At 40.8% G+C, this 26452-nt stretch overlaps 1 protein-coding gene across 4 annotated transcripts in view; it reads left to right on the forward strand.

The window, feature by feature from the left end:
• The window catches only part of LOC310840886 (dermatan-sulfate epimerase-like), a 151373-nt gene that overhangs the window by 118740 nt on the left and 6181 nt on the right, over nt 1-26452 (forward strand). For 2 of the 4 annotated variants that reach the window (XM_083731079.1, XM_083731076.1), the window contains 2 exons: nt 12482-12950; nt 25192-25445. In XM_083731079.1, coding sequence (XP_083587205.1) covers nt 12482-12950; nt 25192-25445 — 723 coding nt within the window. Of the gene's footprint in view, nt 1-12481; nt 12951-18901; nt 23718-24096; nt 25446-26452 lie in introns of those variants that run through there. The other 2 variants (XM_083731078.1, XM_083731077.1) reach the window with 2 other exon arrangements.

A 26452-nucleotide genomic window follows, 5' to 3' on the forward strand; every position in this document is an offset into this window, starting at 1 on the left:
AACAGTTTCAGGTTAAGTACGGACCTCCGGAACGAATTACCGGTAAGTACTTAACCCGAGATACCACTGTAATATGTTTGGATTAATGCTTGTAAAGTAGAGTAAGAATAAACGATAGTAAGTTAAGAGAATTAAGAAACAAAGATATACAGTAAATTGCAATGTGAAATACAATAATACTACAAATATTGGTGGAGGAAAGTCACAAGGGTGTTTTAATGTTTGTAATTGGTGTTAGTAGCATATGTGAAATATTTGTGTTTACCTGTTTGTTTGTTTGTTTGTTTGTTTGTGTGTGTGTGTGTGTGTGTATATTTATAAATAGATAGATAGATGATAGATAGATTAGATAGATAGATAGATAGATAGATAGATGATAGATAGATAGATAGATAGATGATAGATAGATAGATAGATAGATAGATAGATAGATAGATAGATAGATAGATGATAGATAGAAAGAAGAAGAAGCAAAGCAGAGCTAGAGTTCAATTATCAAAGAAGTTTCTAACATCATAGTGAAACATGCCATTCCTTTGACGTCAGGACTACATAATAGTAGGTGCTGGAGCATTCATATCTTACGGTGTCAGTCCTAAATACACCTACTTTGAATTAAGCCCCATTGGCACAGTAGGGCATATTTCCAAGAAAACATGAATAGGATTGTGCAACATATAACATATCGTTCTTTGGAATGTAGGCATCATTGTGTAATGCCCAGAACTAACGCTGCACTCAAGTCAAAATATTGTCTTCACAGCTTTTCTTATCAGAGCAGTTTGAGGTCATAAGCTCAGCATTATCTTTTACTGCATTTGTCAACATATAAAACAAAGAACATGTCTATCAAAAATAGTTATGAAAGAAGCGCAGATAAACATTTCTTTCCCAGGCACCATTAATATTTTGAGACAGCTAGGCAAAACAAAGCAATTCAGTTCTTCAGATTCTTGCACTGTTTACCATTCTCCAAGTTGGCATGAATACTACAGGAAAGGGCTTGGAGAAGGAGGGAACCCTGGTGATAAAGGCATGCACAAACAGGGCAGCTATTCATCATCTGGGATCTGTTCCTAACAATGTCAAGGTTTGTAGTATTGCCTTTGACAGGTAGATGGAGCTTGATCTCTCCTCTGTTGTTGTTTTAAATCATTGAGTCTTAGATATCTGAACTTTTACTTTTCAGGAGTGTAGTCAACTTTCAGCATCTGTATGTGTAAGGAAATTATAAGAGTTATCAGAAACAGTAATACATAAAAGTTTGATTTTGTTTTCTATTCGCCATGGGTGTAGTTAATGTGCAGGACTGCAATCCCAGGCTTGCTAACTGGAAAGAAACGACTCACTGAAGGTTGTTTTGAGTACGTTTCACAGGGCTGGACTCTTAAGTTATATTTTGGTGCACCTAAGGTTCTCTGGATAGCTCTCATTGTCCCAATACAAAGTTCCAGTAGTGAACACTTTGTGAGTGTAGATAAGTCCCACCTAAAAGAGCACGAAGAGTATGCGTGCGTATAAGCTTCATGTACACCTAAGAGCTATCACATTCATAAGCAGCCATTATGTCAGCGTGTGCTCAGATTCACTAGAGAAACTCGTCACACTGTAAGATGAACTGACAACACACTATATCATTTCCCTCCACTGCTTTTTACTGTAAAAGCCAACAACAGTTGGTTTCACTATGAAAAAGAACCTGATCTCAGCATCTTCTCCATTTTCCACAATGGTTCCCCCCTGCTTTTCCTGCAGCACATGCTACAGTTCAACTTCTACCTACACAAGTTCAGCATACACTTGTTGGACTCCTGCATTTGGTTCCTCATCTTCTGTGCACATTTGGAACAAACTGTCTTTATTTTTAAGCAATTCAATCTACTAACTCATCCCACAAGCAAATAAATAGATAACAGCCCATTTATCATTCAGATTTCACACTTTAAAATTTGCAATACAGTTCTCAGCTTAAAAAACATACCAAAATGTATACTTAGTGCATATTGAGATAAAGCATGCATTTAATTTGTGATAAAATATATTATCAGTCCCAGCTACTGCCAACCTAGCAGTTTGAAAGCACATCAAAGTGCAAGTATATAAATAGGTACTGCTCCAGCGGGAAGGTAAACGTCGTTTCCGTGTGCTGCTCTGGTTTCTCCAAAAGTGGCTTAGTCATGCTGGCCACATGACCCGGAAAAACTGTCTGCAGACAAACGTCGGCTCCCTTGGCCAGTAAAGCGAGATGAGTGCCGCAACCCCAGAGTCCTTCGTGACTGGACTTAACTGTCAGGGGTCCCTTTACCTTTTTTTAAGCCTGGTAGTGATCAGGTGTGAAGTGAAGCAATTAGGCTTCTGAAGGCTACAAATCCTGAGCTGCTACAAATCCTGAGCTGAAGCATCACTTAGTTTAGCCCTGTTCTCAAACCTGCTGCATCAAGAACTTAGGACTACAACTCCTTGACACTCTCATTGATGATAGCTCTTCTCTGCTAACAGTTTAGGAATTCAGAGCAGAGGCAAATCTTTATGTTTGAATATAGCCAGAGGAATTAAAACTTGCTAATGATTTCCAAACTAGAGAAACTATTTTGAGAAATACGTTTCCATTTAAATTCAGCCTGTGTAAATGTTCAGGTAGACAAGACTTTTGGTTGGGAATATATCTTAGAATAAGATGACTTTATCAAGCAATAAACCTCAAATTATGTAACCAAAACTTAGTCTGCTGGATATCTCTTGGGTTAAGTATTGCTGGTTTAGCCATTCCTTTGTTTCTGAGCCATTGTGTAAAAAGCATCAAGTTGACAGAAATCAAGGATGATTGATTATTTTGTTTTTTTATACCACCTCTCCTCATTGCATTAATTGGTGCATTGTGGGGGCTTTGCGGGGGGGGGGGGAATTGGGGACACCCTTAGTAAATGCTGTGTAACCATCCCTGTATCTTCTGTGTGTGGTGGAAACCTCTTCCAGTTCAGAATTCTTAGATTCACAATCTGTGGCCACAAATGCTTACATGCTCTTTCACACACCTGTGTGTGGAGGAGGATAAAAGATGTGCAAGGGTCACACTCTACAGGCAAGTTTTCCTCTTCCCTCATGAACATCTTTTCATGCAGGAGTGTCCTGCCTTTTGCTCCTCAGCTGTAGCAGTGAAGCTGCTGTTACTACTTACTAAAGTGGACATAAATTGGTGGGGCATAAATAAATTATTATTATTATTATTATTATTATTATTATTATTATTATTGGTGGTGTTAATATTCAGGATTCAGTGGCAGGTTACCTGTAAGACAAGTGTTATTCACCAGCCTTTCATCTACTTTAATTATATTGCATGATGACAAAATAATCCCTTTGCACAATCAACAGATTGAGGTTGAATCCTGACAAGACAGACATATTGTTTTTGGGGAACAGAAGGCAGGCAGGTGTGGAGGACTCCCTAGTTCTGAATGGGGTAACTGTGCCCCTGAAGGACCAGGTGCGCAGTCTGGGAGTCATTTTGGACTCACAGCTGTCCATGGAGGCGCAGGTCAATTCTGTGTCCAGGGCAGCTGTTTATCAACTCCATCTGGTACACAGGCTGAGACCCTACCTGCCTGCAGAATGTCTCGCCAGAGTGGTGCATGCTCTAGTTATCTCTCATTGGACTACTGCAATGCGCTCTATGTGTTGGTGCTGACCTTCAAAGCCCTAAACAGCCTCAGTCCAGTATACCTGAAGGAGCGTCTCCACCCCCATTGTTCTGCCCAGACACTGAGGTCCAGTGCCGAGGGCCTTCTGGCGGTTCCCTAGCTACGAGAAGCCAAGTTACAGGGAACCAGGCAGAGGGCCTTCTTGGTAGTGGCACCCGCCCTGTGGAATGCCCTCCCACCAGATGTCAAAGAGAAAAACAACTACTTAGACTTTTAGAAGACATCTGAAGGCAGTCCTGTTTAGGGAAGCTCTTAATGTTTAATAGACTATTGTATTTTAATATTCTGTTGGAAGCTGCCTAGAGTGGCTGAGGAAACCCAGCCAGATGGGCGAGGTATAAATAATAATAATAATAATAATAATAATAATTATTATTATTATTATTATTATTATTATTATTATTATTTCCTTAACTTGGATTTCTCTAGATTGGGATCAGACTGAGACAGTGTCATGCAGCATGTCTTGATATATAAGATCTCTGATGTTGTACCACAATCACCTGTAGAGCTATGCATCATTGGAATGATGATGGCAGAGAGAGATGCAAGGTGGCCATTATATGGGTGTATTTGCTTACTTCAAAGCAGCTGGAGAAAGAGCAGTGCATGGAGGGTTGTCTTTTTTCCATCCTTGAGGCTGATTGGGAAACTCACCCAACCTACTGCACCTGGAACTATATGTGGAGAATGAAGAGTGCCGCTGCCTGCTTAATGGAGCACAGCTGTGGGCAGCTTGAGGAAGCTCCAGCCACCATAAAAAGCAAGCCTAGAGTGAGAGACTAGGGTGGTGTCAGCGGCTGTTTTTCTCTTTGTGAGACTTTTGTAGGTGGATGTTATTAATGATCCCCATGTCTTCTGAAAGTGTAGCTTTACATCTAGTTGGGACTTGAACTGACCCCTAAGTGATCATAGGATTCTAACTAAAGTCCACTTCTCTCCTGCTATTTTCTCAACTCTGACCAGTTTTTCTCCTTGTCATGCTGGTGTTCTATTAGAGCTGGTGGTGGTCTCTTGTAGTAAGGCTGGCACAAATTCATTGCTACCCCAGCATAATGTTTCCTTTGAATCATTGTGCTTGTGCTGTGATTTAGGACCAATCCTATATGACTCAGCAGGCGTAACCCAAGGATAGAATTCTTATTTTCCTGTTTCTTGGCTTCTCAAAATTCCATTTGGTTTAATCAATGACTTTTGAGTACTGTTCCATATTGAGATCTGCAGCTGACACTTTTCTAGAGAAAGAATAAGGAGTGACCTTCTTGAACTTGTGATCTATTGGTATGTAGAGAACTTGCAGCTGCTATTGTCATAATCGTAAACTGAAAAACTAAAAAATATATGCCTGCAAAGATCTGTTTAAACAGTTGAGGAGGGGAGGGAAACATCCAAAAGCAATTTATTGAGGAAAATTTCAACATAATTTATGACCAACTACATAGCAACCTAGTTTTGGGTGGTTTTTTATTTTTACATTTTTGTAAGTTGATATCAGCAATAAAAAAGCTTATTGTTAATGCTTTTAAAATATTATTAGATGAACACACTGAAATATGATGCAGTCTAACTTAATAGAACTGACTAAAAACACTTCTGTTACAGTCTGTCACTGAATTGGTAAATCACTTTTATAATGATGGAGCATTATTTGCTTTAACCACTTATTCTGTGTTATTTTCAGTAAAATGTTATTGTTTCATTTGCACTTCTTCCATAACAAATCTAGATGCAGAATAATACAAGATATGGGAGGGCCTAAGAAAACTAAGTCATACTTGATGAGTCCCGCCACTGAAAGCAATGAATATAAGTTGCTGAAGTTAATTGTTTTCAGTGAATCTGCTCTGAGCATGGATAACATTGGATGTCACGTATTATCAATGAAAAATAGTTTTCAGTGTTTAAAATACTAATAGAAAATTCATATTTACATTGAAGGTCACAGGGCCTGTTGCTCTGAAATTAGGGATTGGTCACAATACTTGAAGCAAATGGCATCACTCCACATGATCAAAGGAATGTCTTTAACAATTAAAGTAATAAAGCAATCTTAAGTGATTTTCTGTAGACAGTCTTGGGTGTAATTTCATAGCGGGGAGGGGGTGGCTCAGGGAATGTGGGAAACCCCTTGACACAGACTTGCTGAGAAGTGCTTATGAGTACATTTTGTAAAGGAGAAAGAAACATAATGCACCAGATTCCACTAAGAGATCCTGCTAGCAGAAGCCTGAACAAGGACTTATGCTGGTGTAATGGGGCTTCCCCTTCCCACACACCACATTGGTTGCTAGTTGCCAGGTTGAGATACTTCTTTCAACGTATTAATTGTGCCAAATATGTCCCTGATTTGTACTTGCAACAGCGTGTGTGATGGATAGTAAAGGGTAGCCAAGAATCTGGGACAGGTGTGTGATGGCAGCAGGCAGACACTGACTTCAGGGGTAAGATAATGCATGAATGCATAGCATTTACCTATTCATGGCTACTCTGTTAGTACCATTAAAAAGAATTAATACTGTATTGGAATGACAGTTTATCATTAACCCATTATTGCTGACAACAGAAAACTTCATTGTGATCTTTTCTTAGGAACAATTGTAGCATGATTCTTTTGTTGTTTTGGGAAGGTACAAAACAGATTTTGTTGTTTTAGGAAGATACAAAACAGCACCATAGACTAAGTAGCAATGCAGAGTGTTCCTGGATGCCTAGTTAGAAAACATTTGTCTTTCTACCATGATTTTGGGTGACTTGGATTTTCATGTCTTATGAGAAGTAGATTATTTCTGTATGGATTGCCTTTTACATTTGTCTCAAGGTGATTTACAAACTGTTTTAGCTGTAAAAACAGATTTTAAAACTGTATAACAAACAGCTGAAGATAGGCAAAGACCTTTTCCAGCCAGTGGGAAAAGCTTGTTGAAACCAAAAGTTTCTTCATTTGTTTCCGGAAAGTATAGACAGTGAGCTCCTGTTACATTTTGACAGGGATGCTGTTTACAAAATAGCAGTCACAGTGACAGCGCTAAAACCCCTGTTCCGAGTTACTGTGTCTATTTGGGGGATTTTAAGGAGAAACTCTCCTGCAGAAATCAGTGACCTACTGGGAATCTAAGGAATAAGTCCTGAGGTTATTTTATAGCATATAGAATCATAGAACTGTAGAATTGGAAGAGACCCTGAGGATCATCTAGTCCAGCCCCCTGCAATGTAGGAATATGCAGCTGCCCCACACAGGGATTGAACCTGCAACATTGGCGTTATCAGCACCATGCTCTAACCAACAGGTGTTAGTATCAAAACCTTGAACTTGGCCTGGTAGCAGATTGGAAAACTATGCAAATGATGCAAACAAGGTGTAATATGCTGCTGGTAGTTTGACCCCACAAGCAGCATAGCCACCCTGTTCTGCTCCTCCAAACAAAGTTCAAGGGTAGCCCCACATTGCAGTAATCCAACCTTGAGGTTAAAGTAAAGGTAAAGGTACCCCTGCCCATACGGGCCAGTTGTGTCCGATTCTAGGGTTGTGCGCCCATCTCACTTAAGAGGCCGGGGGCCAGCACTGTCCGGAGACCCTTCCGGGTCACGTGGCCAGCGTGACAAGCTGCATCTGGCGAGCCAGCACAGCACACGGAAACGCCGTTTACCTTCCTGCCAGTAAGCGGTCCCTATTTATCTACTTGCACCCGGGGGTGCTTTCGAACTGCTAGGTTGGCAGGCACTGGGACCGAGCAATGGGAGCGCACCCCACCGTGGGGATTCGAACCGCCGACCTTTTGATCGGCAAGTCCTAGGCACTGAGGTTTTACCCACAGCGCCACCCGCGTCCCAACCTTGAGGTTACTGATGCATAAATAACTGTGTTCAAGCTATCACAATCCAGGAATGACCATAGCTGTCTTAGCAGTTGAAGCTAGTAAAATGCGTTCCTAGCCAATGAGGACACCTGCACCTCCAGTGACAGAACTGGATTTAGGAGCACCCATTATCACATCTTCACTTGAAGCAGTCATCAGATCACAGAAAGCTTCACACTGCCTGTGTATTTTACAGCACAATCCTGTATATGGCTACTCAGAAGTCCTACTGAGTATAGCAGCTTTAATTACATACAATGGTACCTCGGGTTACATACGCTTCAGGTTACATACGCTTCAGGTTACAGACTCTGCTAACCCAGAAATAGTACCTCGGAGTACAGAAATCATGCTCCGGTAGCATGGCAGCAGCAGGAGGCCCCATTAGCTAAAGTTGTTCTTCAGGTTAAGAACACTCCCTTAATAAGTACCTTCTTGCATGCTTTACCTGTGGAGCTTCCCCCTCAGTGGCAGAGCTCTCCCCATGGCAGAAGTCAGCAGAGCTGAGCAGGGGGGGGGGGACTCTGCCTTTTTCAACCCCCCTCCAGCACAGCAGTTCAGAGGTCTTGATTAGTCTGCCTGGCATTACTGATTCTCAAGACAATTTTATTCATTGCTTGTCATGCGACTGTGCAACTGGTTCATATTGTGGGGTAGGACTAAACAGTTGACAAAGCTATTTCCCCCCAAATGTTTGTAAGAGAAAGGAACTTAAGCACTCAAGTAATTCAGTGGTAACCAGTGTGCCATGGCACCCTGGGGTGCCTTGAATGATAATCAGAAGTGCTGAGGGCAACACTGGCCTCTGTCCCTCTTTCCTTCCCTCCCTCCCTCTGGAACCCTCTTGTATCTCTGCCTCCCAAAGGCTTGCACAGCTGTTGGTTGCAGCTACCAGCTCCCCAGGCAAATGGTGCGTCTGGGGTTGGCCAGGGGGTGCTTCCCAGGCCCCTATAGGGCAGTGTGAGGAGGCACCTCTTTTGGGGGCAGAGCAGGGGGCAGCTCAGAGATCAGGGGCAGCAGATGTGGCTGTTCAGAGGACTCCCAATGAGCAGGGAGAGGAGAGGAGGCTGAGAGAACACTCCATAAGGGAGGGTGAGAATCTGCCATCTCTGCAGGCAAGGGGTGACATAACTGGGCTCCTGAGCCCTACAGGGGTGCCGCAGAAAGAATGCAGTTGTTTAAGGGAGCTGTGGACTCAAAAAGGTTGAAAACTTCTGACGTAATTCAGTTCAGAATGTAGCATACAGTACCTAAATAAATAACTAACCAGGATTTCCTCAAAAGCCTGAAACAAGAAATATTTTTCAAACTCCTTTGAGTAGTTTGTGTCTGAATTGTTCTTACAGTACAAGGGAACAACAGTTGCTGTGTTTCATCTCCTTTTGTCTGCCTGTCTTATACTGTGTATTTGTGTGAAGGAATCTGCATCTGTAGAAGGCTGCTTATACTGGGTAACTCAGCATTGCTCTACATTTAGAGGCATACTGCGTTTAGAGCAACCTTTCTGAAGGGAACCTGGTTGAAGAAGGCCAACACAGAGTGGAAATGGAATAGAAAGCTTGGAATTAATATTGAGTTCATTCTTGTAGGCATGGCCTAATAATGCGCCTAATGATAAAGGCACAATCCTCTGATTTTCCAAAGTCCAAAGCACCAACTAATATATTAAACAATAGTGACCCACAGGATTCAGCATGGGGATTCCACCAATTGCAGCTGGAGTGGGAAAGTGTTCCTCTTGATGCAGCTTAGGATTCAAATTCACCTCTTTCACTGCTGTGGAAGGAATAATGCAGCTTTTTTTGCAGGGTTAGAGAATGATGTGACTAGAGAGCAGATACTTTTGTGTGGCATTGATACAGCCTGTTCTACTTAAGGATTGATACAATATTGTGCCAGTAATAAAGAGAGACAGTTTGCCCCACCTACCATAGTATTTAATTTATGCCAAAATGCAAGGAGGGAACCATTCAGCCCAGCAGCCAAATAACACAACTATTCTCACAGGTTCAAGCTCTTGGGATTATGTTCAACAGCCAGCAAATAAATTTATAAGCAGTCCATTGACTTTTTTGTGTGTAAAGTTCCCACTTGAATCATTACTCCTGTCCCCAAACATTAATTTATTAGTCTAATTTTGGGCCCTATGGTTTGGAAAACTTGATCTCTGTGTGTGGCTTCTGTTTATTTTAACTTCTAACATGTTTTCCCCTTTCTGAATCTTATGAAATGGCTTTCCCTCAGGAAAAACATCATTGTGCAGTAGGTTTTGGATGTCGTTTTTCTCCCCTTGCCCTCGGCCTACTTCTGGCTTTAATAATTGAAAACTACTGTTCATTATTTACATAAATCCATCTCTCTTGGTCTTGCTTTCTCTAACCTTTCCCCTCTTGAGAATTTCAGGAATTCTCTGGCTTTCCTCTGGGGAATCCTAGCCTGTTTTGTCTAAGACCTGTGTTGAGTCGGTAGGTAATTTTGATGGGAGGAAAGAGAAATAGCCATGGTTAAACAGTCTTGTTTTGTTTTTTACTTTCACAGAGTGTGCCATTTTTATTTTTTTATCCCTTTTTAAACAGGCGGGTAGTTGGGAAAATATACATTTTTACTTTGCATTCAACTTTTAAAGTGACAGGCTGTAAATCTGCACATGTGAAATCGAAGGGTTCTTTTAAGCTAATAGGAAAAAACACACATGCCCTAAAGGCCAGCTATTTCAAATACATTTCCAGGATCTACTCTGCTGATTTCCCCTCTCCTCTTAATGAAGACGTGTCACAGCTAGAGGCTTTATACACAATTCTAATGACTCCTGTACAAGCCTCCCACATTCCAAATCCTTTACTCCACAGCTGTGAACGTCAGCCAATCCGACATACACAGCCTTGGCTTGGCTGATGTTAACATGATCTCTCTCTCTCCCTCCCTCCCTCCGAGCAAGTACAGTAAGAAACTACTTATATTAATTGTCTTGATTGTTGTATTTAATTATGCCTAATAAATTAGACCTTTCTGTATATCTGAACCTTCTGGGTAGGGTGGCCAGATGCAAAGGAGGAGAGGGTTCTTGCAGCTGTATATGAAAGAGGGAAATTTAGCAGTTATGCAAGCCATTCATGCTGAAATTCCCTCATCTACCTATTAAAGGTGCAGGAGCCCTGACCTCTTGGACTCTCCCATCCTTTTCCCGTTACAGGTGATGAGGAGGAGGGGATTCAAGTCCTGCAGCATGAGAATGCCATGCCCATAAAAATATATACCGTATTGGCCCGAATATAAGCCACACCCAAATATAGTATAAGCCACAACTTAAAAAAAAAAATTTAGGGGGGAGAGAAAAAGAATACTCCAATATAAGCCGCTCCCTTAAAATTCCACAGGCACTCACACCCGTAAATGGTAAATGTTCCGTTTTACCGTATGTCTGTTTCAGCAGCGATATCGTAAAAGCCCATTTTTGTAAGGTCGCGAATTTAAGCCGCACTTTAACTTTTCATGGTCGGAATTTGGAAAAAAGTGAGGCTTATATTCAAACCAATATGGTACTTATGTTTGCATTGGAATTGTGAAGCCTTTGCAAGTACAGGGGGTGAAAGATGAAGTTAGTAACTAGAGACAGATGCAAGACTTTGTTAGAATACTGTAATATGCTTCATCAAATATTGATTTCACCCCTGCCAGTGTTACAACACTATGCCTGCATAGGTGGTGGGATAGCAAGTAATACTTAATAAAGATTAATGCCCCCCCCCCATCTTTTGCCATCCTGTCACCCCAGCCATGATAAGGCCATTATTCCAACTAATTATACAGGCAGTGATAGTCTCACTGGGGAACACAGATCTCATACATGAAGATGGGAGGTAGGGAATATATCGCTATCGTGTTTTTTTACACCCAAAGTTGTTGTTGCCTGTGGTGCCCACAAGAGGCAAGCTGTGCTTTATGGAGGTCTCATTCACATCTGTTCAAGATAGTGCTTGGGAGCCAATATACTCCCCCCCCCCTTGCATTTCCTTTACCCACTGAGCGGCTAGGAGGCCTATAGTGCTGCCTACAGTAAGCGTACTGCTGCTGTTGATTCTGCTCATCTGTGCGCATGCTCCTCCCCTGCCAAATGCTGCTTCCCCTTTAAGTGCAGGCAATCCAAAGGGCTGTACCGTATTATAGAATTTGTTTGTTCCACAAGTGGAGCAATTTGCTGGGATAACTGGTTCTCCATGCAGGACTTCTCCATGCCCACACTGCCAAGTGCATTCATTCATTTAGTATGCTCATTTATTTATTTAACAAATTTTATATACTGCTTGATTGTAAGAAAACCTCCAAGTGGTTTGCAAGAACATTAGTTGTGTGAAAGGTATGTATGTGTACTGGACTGATGGGTAACTTCCATGTAGGGCTGGGGGAAGGGTAATTTTTCTGGATGCAACAACATGGTTAGTGGGTGGTTGTGGGTTTTACAGGAATGCTGTGGGAATTTCTATCTTTGTTGCTACATTGGCTTTTGTTTATATAGATATTGCTGCTCTGTTGAATCTGTGACTGATAGAGCAAAGGGTCATGAGTACATTATGCCTGCATTTGTCGTAGTCTAGTGGCTGCCCAGCATTCCAGGCTCATCGGATTGTCCTACTCTGAGCTATTCACACCCCCAACACACACACACAACTATTAAAGTTCCTCTCCTTGAGAGTTGTGCACTTTTAAAGCAATTAGCATTTAGGCACATGTGGAGCATTCTGCATAATTATATAAGGTGTTATACTTGACATTGCATGGATCTCAGAGACAGAGAGAGAGAGAGAGAGATGGAGCACCTTGTAAATGTGTTTTCAGTTTTTGAATACTCAGAGGCTTTACACAAAGCTAACCATAACTATCACTCCTGTTCCCTCCCCCTTTGTCCCCTCCCCTGCCATCTAGGATCCTTCAAAGATGGTCCGGCTGCCATTGAGACCTGGAGCTCTAATGCCACAATGAGGACTCACACACGGGGGGCTCCTAGTGTGTTTTTCATACATGTGGTTTGCTTCGCACTGGTCTACAGCAGCAATAACAGCCCAAGCACCGTGGTTCCTTTTGTCAATGCCAACTACGACAGCTATCCAATGCTCTACTTTTCCAGAGGAGAGATGCGGGATTTGCGATTCAAGGCTGCCAATTCACACCAACACATTTCGGCTCGGTTGGCTGAGGCTGTGCAGACCATGCTGTCAAACCCTTTGGAGTACCTTCCTCCCTGGGATCCCAAGGACTTCAGTGCTCGATGGAATGAGATTTACGGCAACAACTTGGGTGCTCTAGCAATGTTCTGCCTGCTTTATCCAGAGAACCTGGAAGCTATCAATATGGCCAGAGATTACATGGAAAGAATGGCGGCTCAGCCTAGTTGGTATATTTTTATCTTTGTTTCTACTGCTCCCTCCCCACAAAAAATCCATTTGTACTAAAAAAAAAAAAAAGATTTATATGAAGAGAAAGCAAGAAAAGGGGTAGGACGTTTTGGTTTTCTTCCTTAATTTTGTTTGAAATGAGTGCACATTTTCCAAAGCCTAAAGACATGGCAGATGCTTATACTGTAACTTCCCCCCCCCAAACTACACATTATGCTAGTCATGTATGTAAACATGCATGCTTAATCAGACTGCTTTTATTTTGGAGAAAAATCAGCTATGACACACTGATGTGGAATGGGCTCAGAATCCAGAACAGGTCTTGTACCCATTTTCTGCTGAAAATCCCCCCTGTCTGGTTGCCATTTCTCTCCTGAAGTGCTGCTTAAAGGTTCTGTCTGTAGTCATGACATAGTGTCATTGTTCCCATGGGGCATTGTTCTCTTCAGGAACCCCACTGGGCTCTTGTGGGCAGCGAAATGGTAGCTTTTTTATATATTAAAGTAGAAAAAGGAAGAAAATTCCTTGGCCACTTCATTTTTATTTTTAAATTCTGAACTGCCCTGAGATCTACTGGTATAGGGTAGTGTACAAATTTAATAAATACATAATAATAAATAAATATTAAAGGCTAAGACTTCCTCCTAAAAGGTTTTAAGTGTCCCCTTCCATGGGCAGGCTCTTTTTTTACAAGCAACTAATAGTCCTGCCAAAGAGGAAGGGATATTTGGCTCAGTCTTTGTCTATATGATAGCAGAAGAATATTATTTCAATATGAGTACTCAGTTACAAATATATCAAAACTTAAATGTTAACAGTTCATAGTAGGAGTTTCCACCCTGCACAAAGTATTTATTATGTTGTTTGCATTCTCTCCTGCAGTCTTTTCAACTTTATAATACTGTTTTAATACTGCCATGCATTGCTTTCTCACTTAGATGCCTAATGAGTGTTAAAATTGTCTCCTACTTACTTCCATATCATTTGGTATGCTGTTCTTAATTACATCCTAGAAAAATCATATTTGCAGTCAAATGAGCCACGGCAAATTCTTGCTCATATTCTGGTTTATTCCATGGAAACTCACATTTTAGTTGGATAGTTAAAAACATTTTGTATTCTCAGTTGTTTATATATTTTTTGTGCATCCTGAGGTTAAAATACAGCTTTAAGAGGATTCTGCATTGTAAAGCTTGATTATTTTAATCACCATTTCTAATCAGCTCAGTGGTAGAGCATCAGCTTTGCATGCACAATATACTGGGCTCCATCACTGGTACCTGTAGGTAGACCTGAGAGAGATCCCAACCTGAAGCCCTGGAGAGCTGCTGCCAATCAGGGTAAACATTACTGAGCTGTTTATGAAATTAATCTCATCTCAAAATTTGTAACTCAGGTTACACTTTTAAAGACACACCCTTTAACAAGTGAGATGTCTGCTCTGTTATATGTTTAGGATTAATTTGTTTTTATTTTTGTATCGTTAATGGTTCAGAGAGCAACAAAAACATTTCATGATGAACGCTTACTCCAGATTGTCACAAATGCAGCAGGACCACAGTAATTCCTGCTACTGATATAGTAACTTGCTACAGTACATAGGGTCCTCAAGTTACAATGCTGGAGGGACCCAGTTATGCAAGCCATTCAGCAAGTATGACGAGTGGAAGCCTGAGGAAATGATAGCATCGGCAAGATAGATGGAATTGGGAGGAGAGGTGGCATACTAGCGTGAATATTGCAGATAGAACCTAATTACCTGACCTCTCGCTTGATTTCAAGTTTTCCCATGTCTATAGCATTCACCTGTAACAAAATAGCCTCCCAGCTCTAGATCCAGCTTATTGGGCCATTTGAAGACTTTTACTGAAAAGTGTGAAAGTAACCATTGTTTTCTTTTTACAGTGTCTAGGCTGAATTGCCTGCACTGTAAAGCATCTCACTGCTTTATGGAATGTTTTGTTTCCTGTGCTTGGAATGCAGCTTGAAATCCTATCTTGTGTTTGTGTATCTTGCATTTGAACTTGGTTAAAAAGAAGAAGAAGAAGTTTGGTATATACTTTCACGCTAAGTGCCTCGTTGGCTGCCTCTTTCAAAATAGAGATAATGCAGTAGATTGTATTTTCTCCTGTGCCACATCTTACAACTCTGTATTTTCAGTTAAAGTATTTTGTATTGTATTTGTCCAGCTTTTCAAGACCGGGGCATGTTGTTTTATGCCTATGATGATGATTTTTCAGAGAATGCTGCTGAGGAATGGGGAGCCTCAGGCTCAGGGGCCAAATTATGCCCTCCAGGCTCTTTATCTGACTCCTCCCATACAATGCCTCCTTCCCAAGCCACTCCCCCTCTCTCCAGGCCACGCCCCTCACTTGCCCTGCTCCATACTCTCCCCAAGTGCTTTTGCCTGGCTGGAATGTGTCCTTGAACTGTAATGATGCCGCTGCATGGACAGACAGACATGCAAAAACCTTGACTTATAAGTGGCTGGATTGCAGTCGCTGTACGGGTTTAAGAGTCTCATTTGTTGCCCCACTCACCTTTGTTTCTGGCCCTACCCATCATTGGCATGTAGCCCCATCATGGTACATGGCCATGAGGAAATGCAGTTCTTGGGCTGAATAAGGTTCCCCACTCCTGCTGAATTATGATGATACCAGTGTCATAACAGTGGAAGATAAAAAAGGAAAAGACAACCAAGACTGAATGTGAGCAAAAGGGTGCAATCCTAAACACATTAATAAGCCCCTTTAAACACAGTAGGATTTGCCTCTGGATAAATGTACGTAGGACTACAAGAATATGCTTTATTTCAGTGGAAGATGAGAATTAGAGGAGCAAGCCAAAGGCTTCTGTGGAAGAGGTGTGCCGTATCTTCAGCAGAGCTTAAAACAGAGCGAGAGATGAGCAGTTGGGAAGGAGGAGCAACTTAGACACAAACACACAGTTCTCCCCTAATTGTTCCTACCTACTTTGATGGGTGTTAGTGGACTGTGAATGTTCCCATAAAGAAATTGGGAATGGCCACAGACTATAAATAATTGGAAATCCCACCAGAAAGTGCAAATAGGAAAGCTGGCATGATTGACTCGAGGCTTTTATGTTGCACAAGGCCTGATCAAAAATATTACTTTTATAAGATCCTGCTGCAACCTAGATTAAAAAGTAAGCACAGGTTAAGTGTCTTCTGTAGCAAAGTTGTCTATCCCACATGCTAAGGACTCGGAGAAGATGTTGCATTTTCTTAAGAATGTGCTAGCATAACCCCACTGATTTCAAAGTTCTAGGGAAGCGCAGGGTCTGTTTTGTTTTGAAAGCTCGTTTTTATCACAGAGGGATTCATTGGAGTAAATGGAATGCTTCACATCTGGGTTTTTCATAAAATTTTATTGGCAGTTTGAGTGGTTCATCTGTGTATTTGGGCTCTCTTGATTTCCACTGAGATGGTGCTGGCACTAAAGTTGTTATCTCGAGTATAAAGGAACACCCCATCATGTTCAAGTATTCTCTAAAGCAAAATCTGCAACATAATAGTATTTTCAGTTCTGTGCGACATCACTGAATCGAATATGATGTGTGTTGTGGCACAGAAATGTATTTCTGCCAGGAGAAGCACGTAACATATATAAAAGTTAAGAGAATTTGTTATGGTGCAGCTCAATGTTACAGTATTGGCCTGAATATAAGCCTCACTTTTTTCCAAAATTCTGACCGTGAAAAGTTAAAGTGCGGCTTAAATTTGCGACCTTACAAAAATAGGCTTTTACGATATCGCTGCTGAAACAGACATACAGTAAAATGGAACGGGTGTGAGTGCCTGCAGAATTTTAAGGGAGCGGCTTATATATGGGTGCCAATTTCAAGGGAGCAGCTTATATTCAGGCCAATATGGTAATTTTAATTTGTACTGGGCACTATCCAATACTGTGCATTTTCAGCCGCCTTGTTCTGTCCTCTCCTCTGCAGCTCCTACACCCTCAAAAAGGTCTACTCAAACCGGTGTGTGTGTGTGTGTGTGTGTGTGTGTGTGTGTGTGTGTGTAGGGCTACAGGAAGGAGAGGAAATCCATTTTGTCCATTCCAACTCTATATTGGAAAATATATTTCAGTTTTCTTATAGAAAAGGTATATCATAAAGTTAAAGTCAGATTCTTTTCTGTTTTTATTACTGCAGTAAATTTACAAGTTGAAAAAAATCAAACTACATTCAGCTTTTGTTTACGAAGGCTAAGCAGAAAATGGAAGAATGTCTCTCACAACAGGAAAATGATGATTTTTTTAGTATTATCAGAAGTTGCAATCTCCTTCAGCACCTCTTTTCCTTTTAGAACTGTTTTGAAAACTGTTTCTATCTGCTGTATTTTTATAATTTAAATTGTTGTATAACCACTATAGTATTTGAAATATTTATAAATAATCCATTAAAAATAAATATAAATAAATCTAGTAGTGGACTAGGTAAAAGAGAAGATAAGGTAAACTATATTCTAAAAATGATAAAATTAAGAGATTTGTTTTAAAAAGATGGGAGCAGTGATTCTAAAAATTAATCTATACCTCTCTTTTATGAAGTATAATGTAATAACTTTAACAGGTTGTACATTTTAACTGGTTGTAAACAGAGCTCCTATCCCTAAATGATTTATATATCATCCTGGCATTTGCTATATGACGTTTCTACAAAATATCATGGAAATGTTATTATATTGCATGCTTCAAAGCACTGAAAGATAAACATTTTATGAATAGTTTGCTGTCAGGTGACTCCCTAGAAGGAAAATATTGGCAGATGTTGCCTGTTGTGTAGTGATATTTTCCATACATTTAAAAGCCTGTTAAAGAACTCAGTGACATAATTTGAGTCTGATGCAAGGCCATATTTGAACTTTCACTTAAAGAAATTCAATGGAGCTCTCTTAAACTTTCATTGTATTGCAGCTAGTAAACCACTCTTTTACTGTATAAGCTATGGTCTGCATGCACTACAGTGGTAACTTGGGTTACATACGCTTCAGGTTACATACATTTCAGGTTACAGACTCCGCTAACCCAGAAATAGTATGTCGGGTTAAGAACTTTGCTTCAGGATGAGAACAGAAATCGTGCTCCGGCAGCACGGCGGCAGCTGGAGACCCCATCAGCTAAAGTGGTGCTTCAGGTTAAGAACAGTTTCAGGTTAAGAACAGACTTCCGGAACGAATTAAGTACTTAACCCGTGGTACCACTGTATTTGTTTTGGTGCCCCATTGGTGGAATTCAAGTTCCCTACTCCACAGTGCAGATGGGTTGATGTGAAAGAGCCATTTCACACTGTACTTAGGCTTGTATCTGTTATTCAGAACTGCATCATTGTTTTCTGTTAAAAATGCAGAAAGTGAGAAATGCATCCCTAAGCATGCATTGGGTGTGTGCCTAGAAGCTGTAGCCAGTCAGAGTTCCTTGGTGTGTATCTCTGAATGTTTATGAAGATGCATCTGCTCTTCATACATCACATATTTACTGTGGAAGAAAAGACCAGTATGGCCTTATTTGGTAATTGCCAAGGTATTTCAGAAGAGAGAGGCTGTTGGCAGTAGAACTTCTGCTTTCCATGTAGAAAGCCTCTGGTTCAATCCCTGGCGTGTCCAGGTGGAGGGGGGAGAATGCTCCCAGTTCAAAACCATGGAGAGCTGCTGCTACTCAGTGTAGCTACTACTGAGATAGATGGACCTATGGCCAGAACTTTGGAATGTACTTTCTGAAGTTCTTAAGAAACCAGGCCAAAACGAGTGCTTAAAAAACCAACAACTTTATTGCAAAGATCAGCCAAGAACATCTGTACTCACAGCTGCCTCGATTTTGGGCCACCTGTGGTTAGCAGGTAAAACTCCTCATCACTTGGTTAGTGTTAAGTGTGTGATATATAAAGCAACACTTGACTGAAGTTGTGAACCACCTACTTCCAACTAGGATTGGAAGAGTGCTGATTCCTTAACAATTTTAGCCACATGCCATCATCTCTGATTTAATGTTTTTAAGTTTGATAGCTGCAATCAACCCCCTCTCCATTTTCTCTTGCTCTTTATTGAAGTCAGTGAAATTGCACCAGGATAAATAGGTTGTAGATCTGTATTATGTTACCAGATAGTGAATGAATAACATTTTGTCAACTGTGTAGGCTTCTAGTGTGGTTTTGAAAGTACATAGTGCTTCTTCTCAGTGGGTTGTACTATCCAACATAAGTTACACTCAAATAGGTCCATTAGTAATAATGGATGTAAGTTAGTCATGTCAATTTCAGTAGGTCTATTTTGAGTATGACTTAATTGGATTTAACCCAGCTTTAATGAAAGTTAACATTGGTAGCAATTGTTTAGATTTTGTTTTCAGAGCTTGAATTTATTCTTAGCTAATCCCCCCATTAAGTGCTCTAGAAAATTTCTAATCTCCTTCCTTCAAAAGATTAAAGGAAAGTTTAGCATTATACTGATTCATGATGCAACAATAAATTTGAGAGATTCCATTCTTTGTCTTTCAAGGCAAGCTTGTAAGTTGGTATATTGAGTCCAAGCAAGGATTCTGATACTTGCATAGTTATCTACTTGTACATCACCAGTGTATGATAATACTTTTCAAAACAAGAATTATTTAAATCCAATACAGTCTTTTTCTACCCCCCAAATGTTATTCCTGAAGAAGAGTTTTTTGCTCTTCTGCTTCTGTTTTTACAGTTGTGAAACTTTTGCATAAGTTCTTTTTTTCTGTAAAATCACTGATTTCCTTCCCCACCACAAAACTGAATAATTTCCTCTAATGAAGAATCTCTGTGTTTGAAACACATTGGGAAACATAGAAATGAACTAGTCAATAATTTGTTGGTATGCCCATTGGTTTTTTCCTTTTAGTTCTATTCTTTGAAAAGCTGGCCATACCCAGCCAGTACCTTTGTGAAAGGTGTTAGACTGATTTCCAGTTTCAGGGTCTGTCCAGGCAAAATTTTAAGGTCACTTTTTTATTTCATTTCACTATTGAACCTTCATGTCTCTGCAGGAATTTCAGATTCAGTTGTGCAGCCTCCTCAGCTGCAAATTGGAAGAACAGGTTTCTTAAATGGATTTGGGGAAGAAGTGCATATATTTGATGAAAACACAGCAGGGTCGCTGCTAAAATGTACTTCTGGGCACACCCTATTAGTAGGAAATGATTTTTTAAAAAGCCAGTCAGAATGCATCATTTGGATTGGTTCAGACAATCCAAAAGAATTTCCACATCACACATGTGCTAATCTTTTAACATGCCACAAGACTTGTTTTTTACTGCAACGGGCTAGAAATGGTTTCATATAGCAGATGTTTCATGACCTTCAGGGAAGTAAGATAAATTTGGCATACAAAACATACCTTTGAATGAATGCATTGTGGCTTTTGTTCAACAGATAAATCTTTACAAACATCTGGCCTAGCCTAAAATATGCCTGACTTCAGGCTGCTGGCAGCTAGTGTTACTTTGATATGTTTCTGGCAAAGATTGGCTAGTCAGTCTTGGACCCAGTCCATCGGAGACTGCCACTAGAAACTGAGCTAATGGCGGACAGATTTCTGAAGTCCCATGTTGCCAAAATGATTCACCAAACACATAGGTAGCATCTCCATATGGGATGCTATAAGCTTGGTGTTTAGATATTCTGACAGAAGATCTTCCGGCGTTATATAAACCAGAAGAGGTTCTGCAAAGAAAACTATTAATTTCCAACAAACAAAATTCAAACTGAAGTCAGTCTTCCTGCATTTGATAGTTTCTCTTTGGACTCAAGCTGGTGATTCATTTATCTAAAGTGGAAACATGTGCAGATAAAGTTTGCTTATGATAAGGGCTATCTATTTCTATCTTTGAGCTGTTCTATACAGAAAAACACAAGGAAGATGGAGCAAGCTTGTTTTCTTTAAAATATATATTATTGTTATGAAATTGTACACATGAATCTTGAAATATGGCATAACTAATAAGAAATGGGTCACGGGGGAGTAAAACACTAAACATTATTTTCCTTTTTTTTACATTATTTCACTTAATAATGAAGCCATTACAGTAAATCAGAAAAATGATTTTTTTTTCAATAAATCAACTTATTGGACGACATCAATTCCACCACACGGCTAAACTGGCTTGCTTCATAACAGCGCCTTAAATTCAGAAAGCCCCAGCTGCCAGCTGGATGGAGGTATAATTTTTTTTTTTTTTAATGTGATCGGTCTGATTGAAATATAAACTTGCTAAGTCCCCCCCCCCATTTCTTCAGCTGAGCTATTGGTATGCAAAATGGCAGCATCTGGAACAAAAGAAGTAACTGCAGTACAATCATCATTTTAGAAGCAGCCAGTCAGTCCATAATGAAGTGTCTCAATTTATTCCAACATATTCTATTCATATTTATACCTTTCCAAACCATACTAGAATTAGACTGATACAACTTGTTCAAAATATGCATGATTTGTACCCCAATATATTTAAGCAAGCTTGTTTTTCTCCTGCTCCAGAGCAGGCAATCCCATCCTGTGGCCCTCCAGATGTTTTGGCCTACATCTCCCATGATCCCTAGCTAATAGAACCAGTGGTCAGTGATGATGGGAATTGTAGTCCAAAACATCTGGAGGGCTGAGTTTGGGGGTGCCTGCTGCAGAGGATAGGTCCCGAACCAAGGGATTCAACTTAAAAGAAAGGTCATTCTGAGTAAACATTATGAAGAACTTTCTAACAGTAAGAGCTGTTCAGTAGTGCAATGGACAACCTTGGAAGGTGGTAGACTCTCCTTCCTTGGAGGTTTAAAAGCAGAGATTAGGTGGTCATCTGTCATGGATGCTTTAGCTGAGATTCCTGCATTGCAAAGAGTTGAACAAAATGGCCCTTCCAGCTCTACAGTACTATGAATTGTACACAATTTCAACAAAATTCAGAAGTGGGTTGTGTGCTTTAGTGTTTCCCCTTTCCAAAAATTCCTGTGGTATAAATTCCACAATAAAAACCACAATGTGTACAGCTGGAAAGCTCAAATTCTGTATTAAATATCCCACAAAGTCTTTGGATAGTGGTTTTCTCCCCCCCCCCCCGCTTTTTTCTTTTCTTAAAAAAAAGCCTACTGACAGTGTTCTTTTAAAAAAAGCTTGACGGAGCCATAATGATTCAATAAAGCCCAATTAATTTATTGAATTCCATGTAGATTTAGTAGTGTGTGTGTGTACCCCCACCCCAAGGGTAGAAGTCAAAGCATGTCACAGTTTCTGGGAAGTTTACACGTCACTAGAGGAAGTGCTTTAGTTGCAATGAACGTAGCGGAGACAAAAACACTTTGCTTACAATGTGGACAGAGCAAAGTTGATCAGCAGGCTCACTAGTGTTCCTAAGCTCAGTGGCTTTGAAGACACAATGTAAAAACTCCCTGGAATTTGTGTAGGCTTGTCTATTGAAATGAGTTTAGTGTCTTGGAGTATCCCCCTCCCCAAAAATGGGGGTAGGGGAAGCTTAATGTTTTCAGATGGAATTTACATGTTTCTGGTGGAAAAGCATGCTGATCTGGCTTCAGAATCAAAGCTCTTAGGATAAGTAATAGCATTACTTTAGGTTGCTGTTTTGGGAATTTGATATGAAAACAAAAGACAGACTATAGGCTGAGAGAGGAAAAGGTTCAAAACTGAGAGAGGAGAATTGCAGCAACCAAATCTGAAATGACAGCTGAGGCCTTGTATGTGAAAGGAGGGTGTTGATGGAAAGGGAAACAAAGGCAGAAGTCAGGAATCCATCTCTGTTTTGATCCAGCAGTTGCTAGATGGCTGTAGGTCACTTGTCTACCAAGGATCAAAGGCTGTGCATCACTAACTGACTCTCAGCTGCTACAGGACATGTTGAATTTTAATATACGATTTGTTGCCTCTCCCTACTTCTTCCCATTCTTCTCCTTACCTCTCTGTCCTAATGTGTTATTAAGTACGCTCAGGTGAGGATGCAGGAACTGGAATGTTAGTTTGTTTAAATATTGATATACTGCTGCATCATAGAAATGTATCACAGCAGTTTGCAACAATATAAAGCCATAAAACCTTACAGTAATATCATAAATAATTAAAAACAAGTTAAAATTAAAAGAATTTAAAGCAAACATCAGCACACCATTGTGGGCATGTACTCTTTAATTGCCAGCATAGGCCTGGCAGAATAGAAAAGTTTTCAGCAGGCGTTTATAAGTTGGCACAGAAGGTGTCTGCTGAATCTCTTCTGGCAGGGTGTTCCAGTACATAGAATGGGGATAAACCAGGGGCTTCTCAGAGCAGAGGCATTCTCACATTGGGAAGGGCCATATCACAGTGGGAGAGCATCAGAAACGGTCCCCAGAATCTCCAGGTAGGGCTGGGGGAGACACCTGTTGGGAACCCTGGAGAGCTGCTGCCAGTCAGTGTAGACAATACTGAACTTGATGGACCAGTGGTCCAACTCAGTATAAGTCAGCTGCCAATGTTTCTATTTTATTCAAAGCACTTTCATACTGAAAATGTTCCCTCTGCACTCTACCAGAAACTCTAAAGAATGCTAGTTCTATCACACTATTATTTATCAGACCACACCTCTCTGATTTTGTTGTAGGGACAGCAGTGGGAAATGGTTAAGTGGTCATTCATTCACGTTTTTTAAGCCATAATAGGCCAGCACTAGTTAAGTATTAAAAATAAAATTTTCCAGGCACTTTTTTTTCATTCTTAAAGGAAATGTCTACTTTGTATATTGCTAAGGATAGTGGTATCGGGATGCAGGTGGCGCTGTGGGTTAAAGCCTCAGCGCCTAGGACTTGCCGATCGAAAGGTCGGCGGTTCGAATCCCTGCGGCGGGGTGCGCTCCCGCTGCTCGGTCCCAGCGCCTGCCAACCTAGCAGTTCGAAAGCACCTCCGGGTGCAAGTAGATAAATAGGGACCGCTTACCAGCGGGAAGGTAAACGGCGTTTCCGTGTGCGGCTCTGGCTTGCCAGATGCAGCTTTGTCACGCTGGCCACGTGAACCGGAAGTGTCTCCGGACAGCGCTGGCCCCTGGCCTCTTGAGTGAGATGGGCGCACAACCCCAGAGTCTGTCAAGACTGGCCCGTATGGGCAGGGGTACCTTTACCTTTACCTTTTAAGGATAGTGGTACCAAAGCTGCTTTTCCACATTGCAAAAGCAGCTTAACACAAACCAAAACTGAGTCCCAGTTTTGTTGAACAGAGTGAAATTTCTCCCAGTTGTGGCTTGCATGTGTCTATCAAGTCTTCATCTTTACTTTCTGCCTCTGTAGGGCTGCAGTTTTGGCAAAATCAAAGTACAGAAAACAAGCAATTAATGCCACACTAAATGCAGAGTTTATTGGGGATAAATTGGTGAGGTTTTAAATATTTGCCTCTTGATAAACATGGGATAGCTCTGGGCAGCCGTTCATTAAAAATGTGGAACAGTTTCACGTTTAGCTAGAGGTTGCTAACATGGGCTGCTTTTTGAGCCATTGCCTTTTGTGAAGTAAACTGCAAGGGAATGGCAGTGTAAATTAAAGAGTGTGGCAGACAGACAGATACTGACATGAAGATCCAGTGATATTTAATATGTTCAGAGTTTAATCCAAGATTAAATGTTTGAAGTTCATTTGAGTTTCTGCAATTAGAGAAGCCTTTGTGGGAGGAAGGGGGAGGGGAACCACCCAAAAACTTTCTCAGTAGATGTAATGTTTCGGTAAGGCTGTTCCTTTCAGTTTGATTCCAGTGATCCCATAGTACATTTTTGAAGGCAAATAAATGACTCCACAGTGTGAATGTGTAAATAGGTCCTTTTAAATCACCAATGGTCTGGCATAATCAGTGGTTTGCTGTGGTATTTTTCAAAAGCCAGAGTGTCAAAAAGGTTTGTGTAGGTATAAAATGTTTGCATTTTATGAAGCAACAGTATGTTACACAGCTCATATGAACGCTGTGTAATGTTTTTATTGCTTTTTACTTCTATAAACGTTGTAGATTTTAAAGTGTCCACCTAACTATTAAAGGAAACTCGTAAACGTTCAGCCATTTATGGGCAGCAGTTTCTCTAGGGTTCAGTCACCTCCATCCCACAAACACACATATGGATTTTGCATAATTTCTAGCATCTTAAGTAGGTGGCAGAGCAATTCAACCCCCTGTCAGCACAGGGATCCAGCCATATAGTAATACCGTATGACTAAAATGAATAGAGTTGACCCTTCTCTTGTCTTCCACAGGCTGGTGAAGGATGCACCGTGGGATGAGGTCCCTCTCGCTCACTCTTTGGTTGGATTTGCCACTGCTTATGATTTCTTGTACAACTATCTTAGCAAGTCCCAGCAGGAAAGATTTCTTGAGGTGATTGCCAATGCCTCAGGATACATGTATGAAGCCTCATACAGGCGGGGATGGGGATTCCAGTACCTGCACAACCACCAGCCAACCAACTGCGTGGCCTTGCTGGCAGGAAGCCTGGTTCTGATGAATCAAGGTATGTGCTGAACAATGAGAGTCATTTTTTAAAAAAGTATGATTGAATCAGTAGCGTTTTCTAGTGGTGAACAAAAGTTTCAGAAGTTGATACAGTTGCTTGATAATCAACAGCTAGTGCAACCAACTGGAAAGGGTATGTTGGGACCTGCCTCAAGTAGGCAGACCACAGCTGCCTTCCACTTACATTGATTTACAGCGCAGTAATAACTCACTTCTCAGTTACTGAAGTCATCTGGGTTTACTGCCAGGTAGCAGTGATTAGGATTGCAGCTTTAGTTTATTTTCAGGACATCGCCTTGAGAAGTGTTACTGAAGAAGCTCGCTGTTTCTTACTCTTTCTTCTTCAGAATGCATTTGCAAGTAATTTATTTATCCGGTATGTTTTGTAAAACAGCTTGAACGGGAAGGATATAACATGTGATATAATAGAGGGAGAAAAAATTATCTCTGTCCATTTATTCCACACCCTGCAAAACTGTATAAACCTCCTTTATCATTTGCCTATTTTTCTAAACTAAAAAGTCCCAACTGCTTTAGCCTTTCTTTGTGGGGAAGGGTTTCAACCCTTGATCAATTTGGTCATCTTTTTCTGCTGGTTTCCTGGTTGTTTTTGAGTTGGATAGACCAGAATTGTACATAGTAAGATTCCATGAAATCCAGCCACATTAAATATTGATTTAAGTGGTGCATCACATTTCCCTTCCCTCCCTTAATCAACCCTAGCATAGATTTTGCCTTTTTCTCCACTGATCCACACTGAGTTTCATCTTCCTTGAGCTATCCACCACAAACCCATGACCTTTCGTTTAGTCAGTCACTGACAACCACTGGTCATTGGCCAGGCATGATCCCTTGGCAGAAAACTTGGACATTACATGTTATCAAAGGCTTGTCTCCTATATATGGATCCAGCTTAATACACCTCACCATGTAAGTAACTGCTGCTTGGAGCAGAAGCAGCCAACTCACATAAGTAGGAAGATGGATCATGCCCCTGGCCTTCAC

Source organism: Podarcis gaigeae (genome assembly GCF_964106915.1).
Source record: "Podarcis gaigeae genome assembly, chromosome: 3".
Classification (NCBI taxonomy): domain Eukaryota; kingdom Metazoa; phylum Chordata; class Lepidosauria; order Squamata; family Lacertidae; genus Podarcis; species Podarcis gaigeae.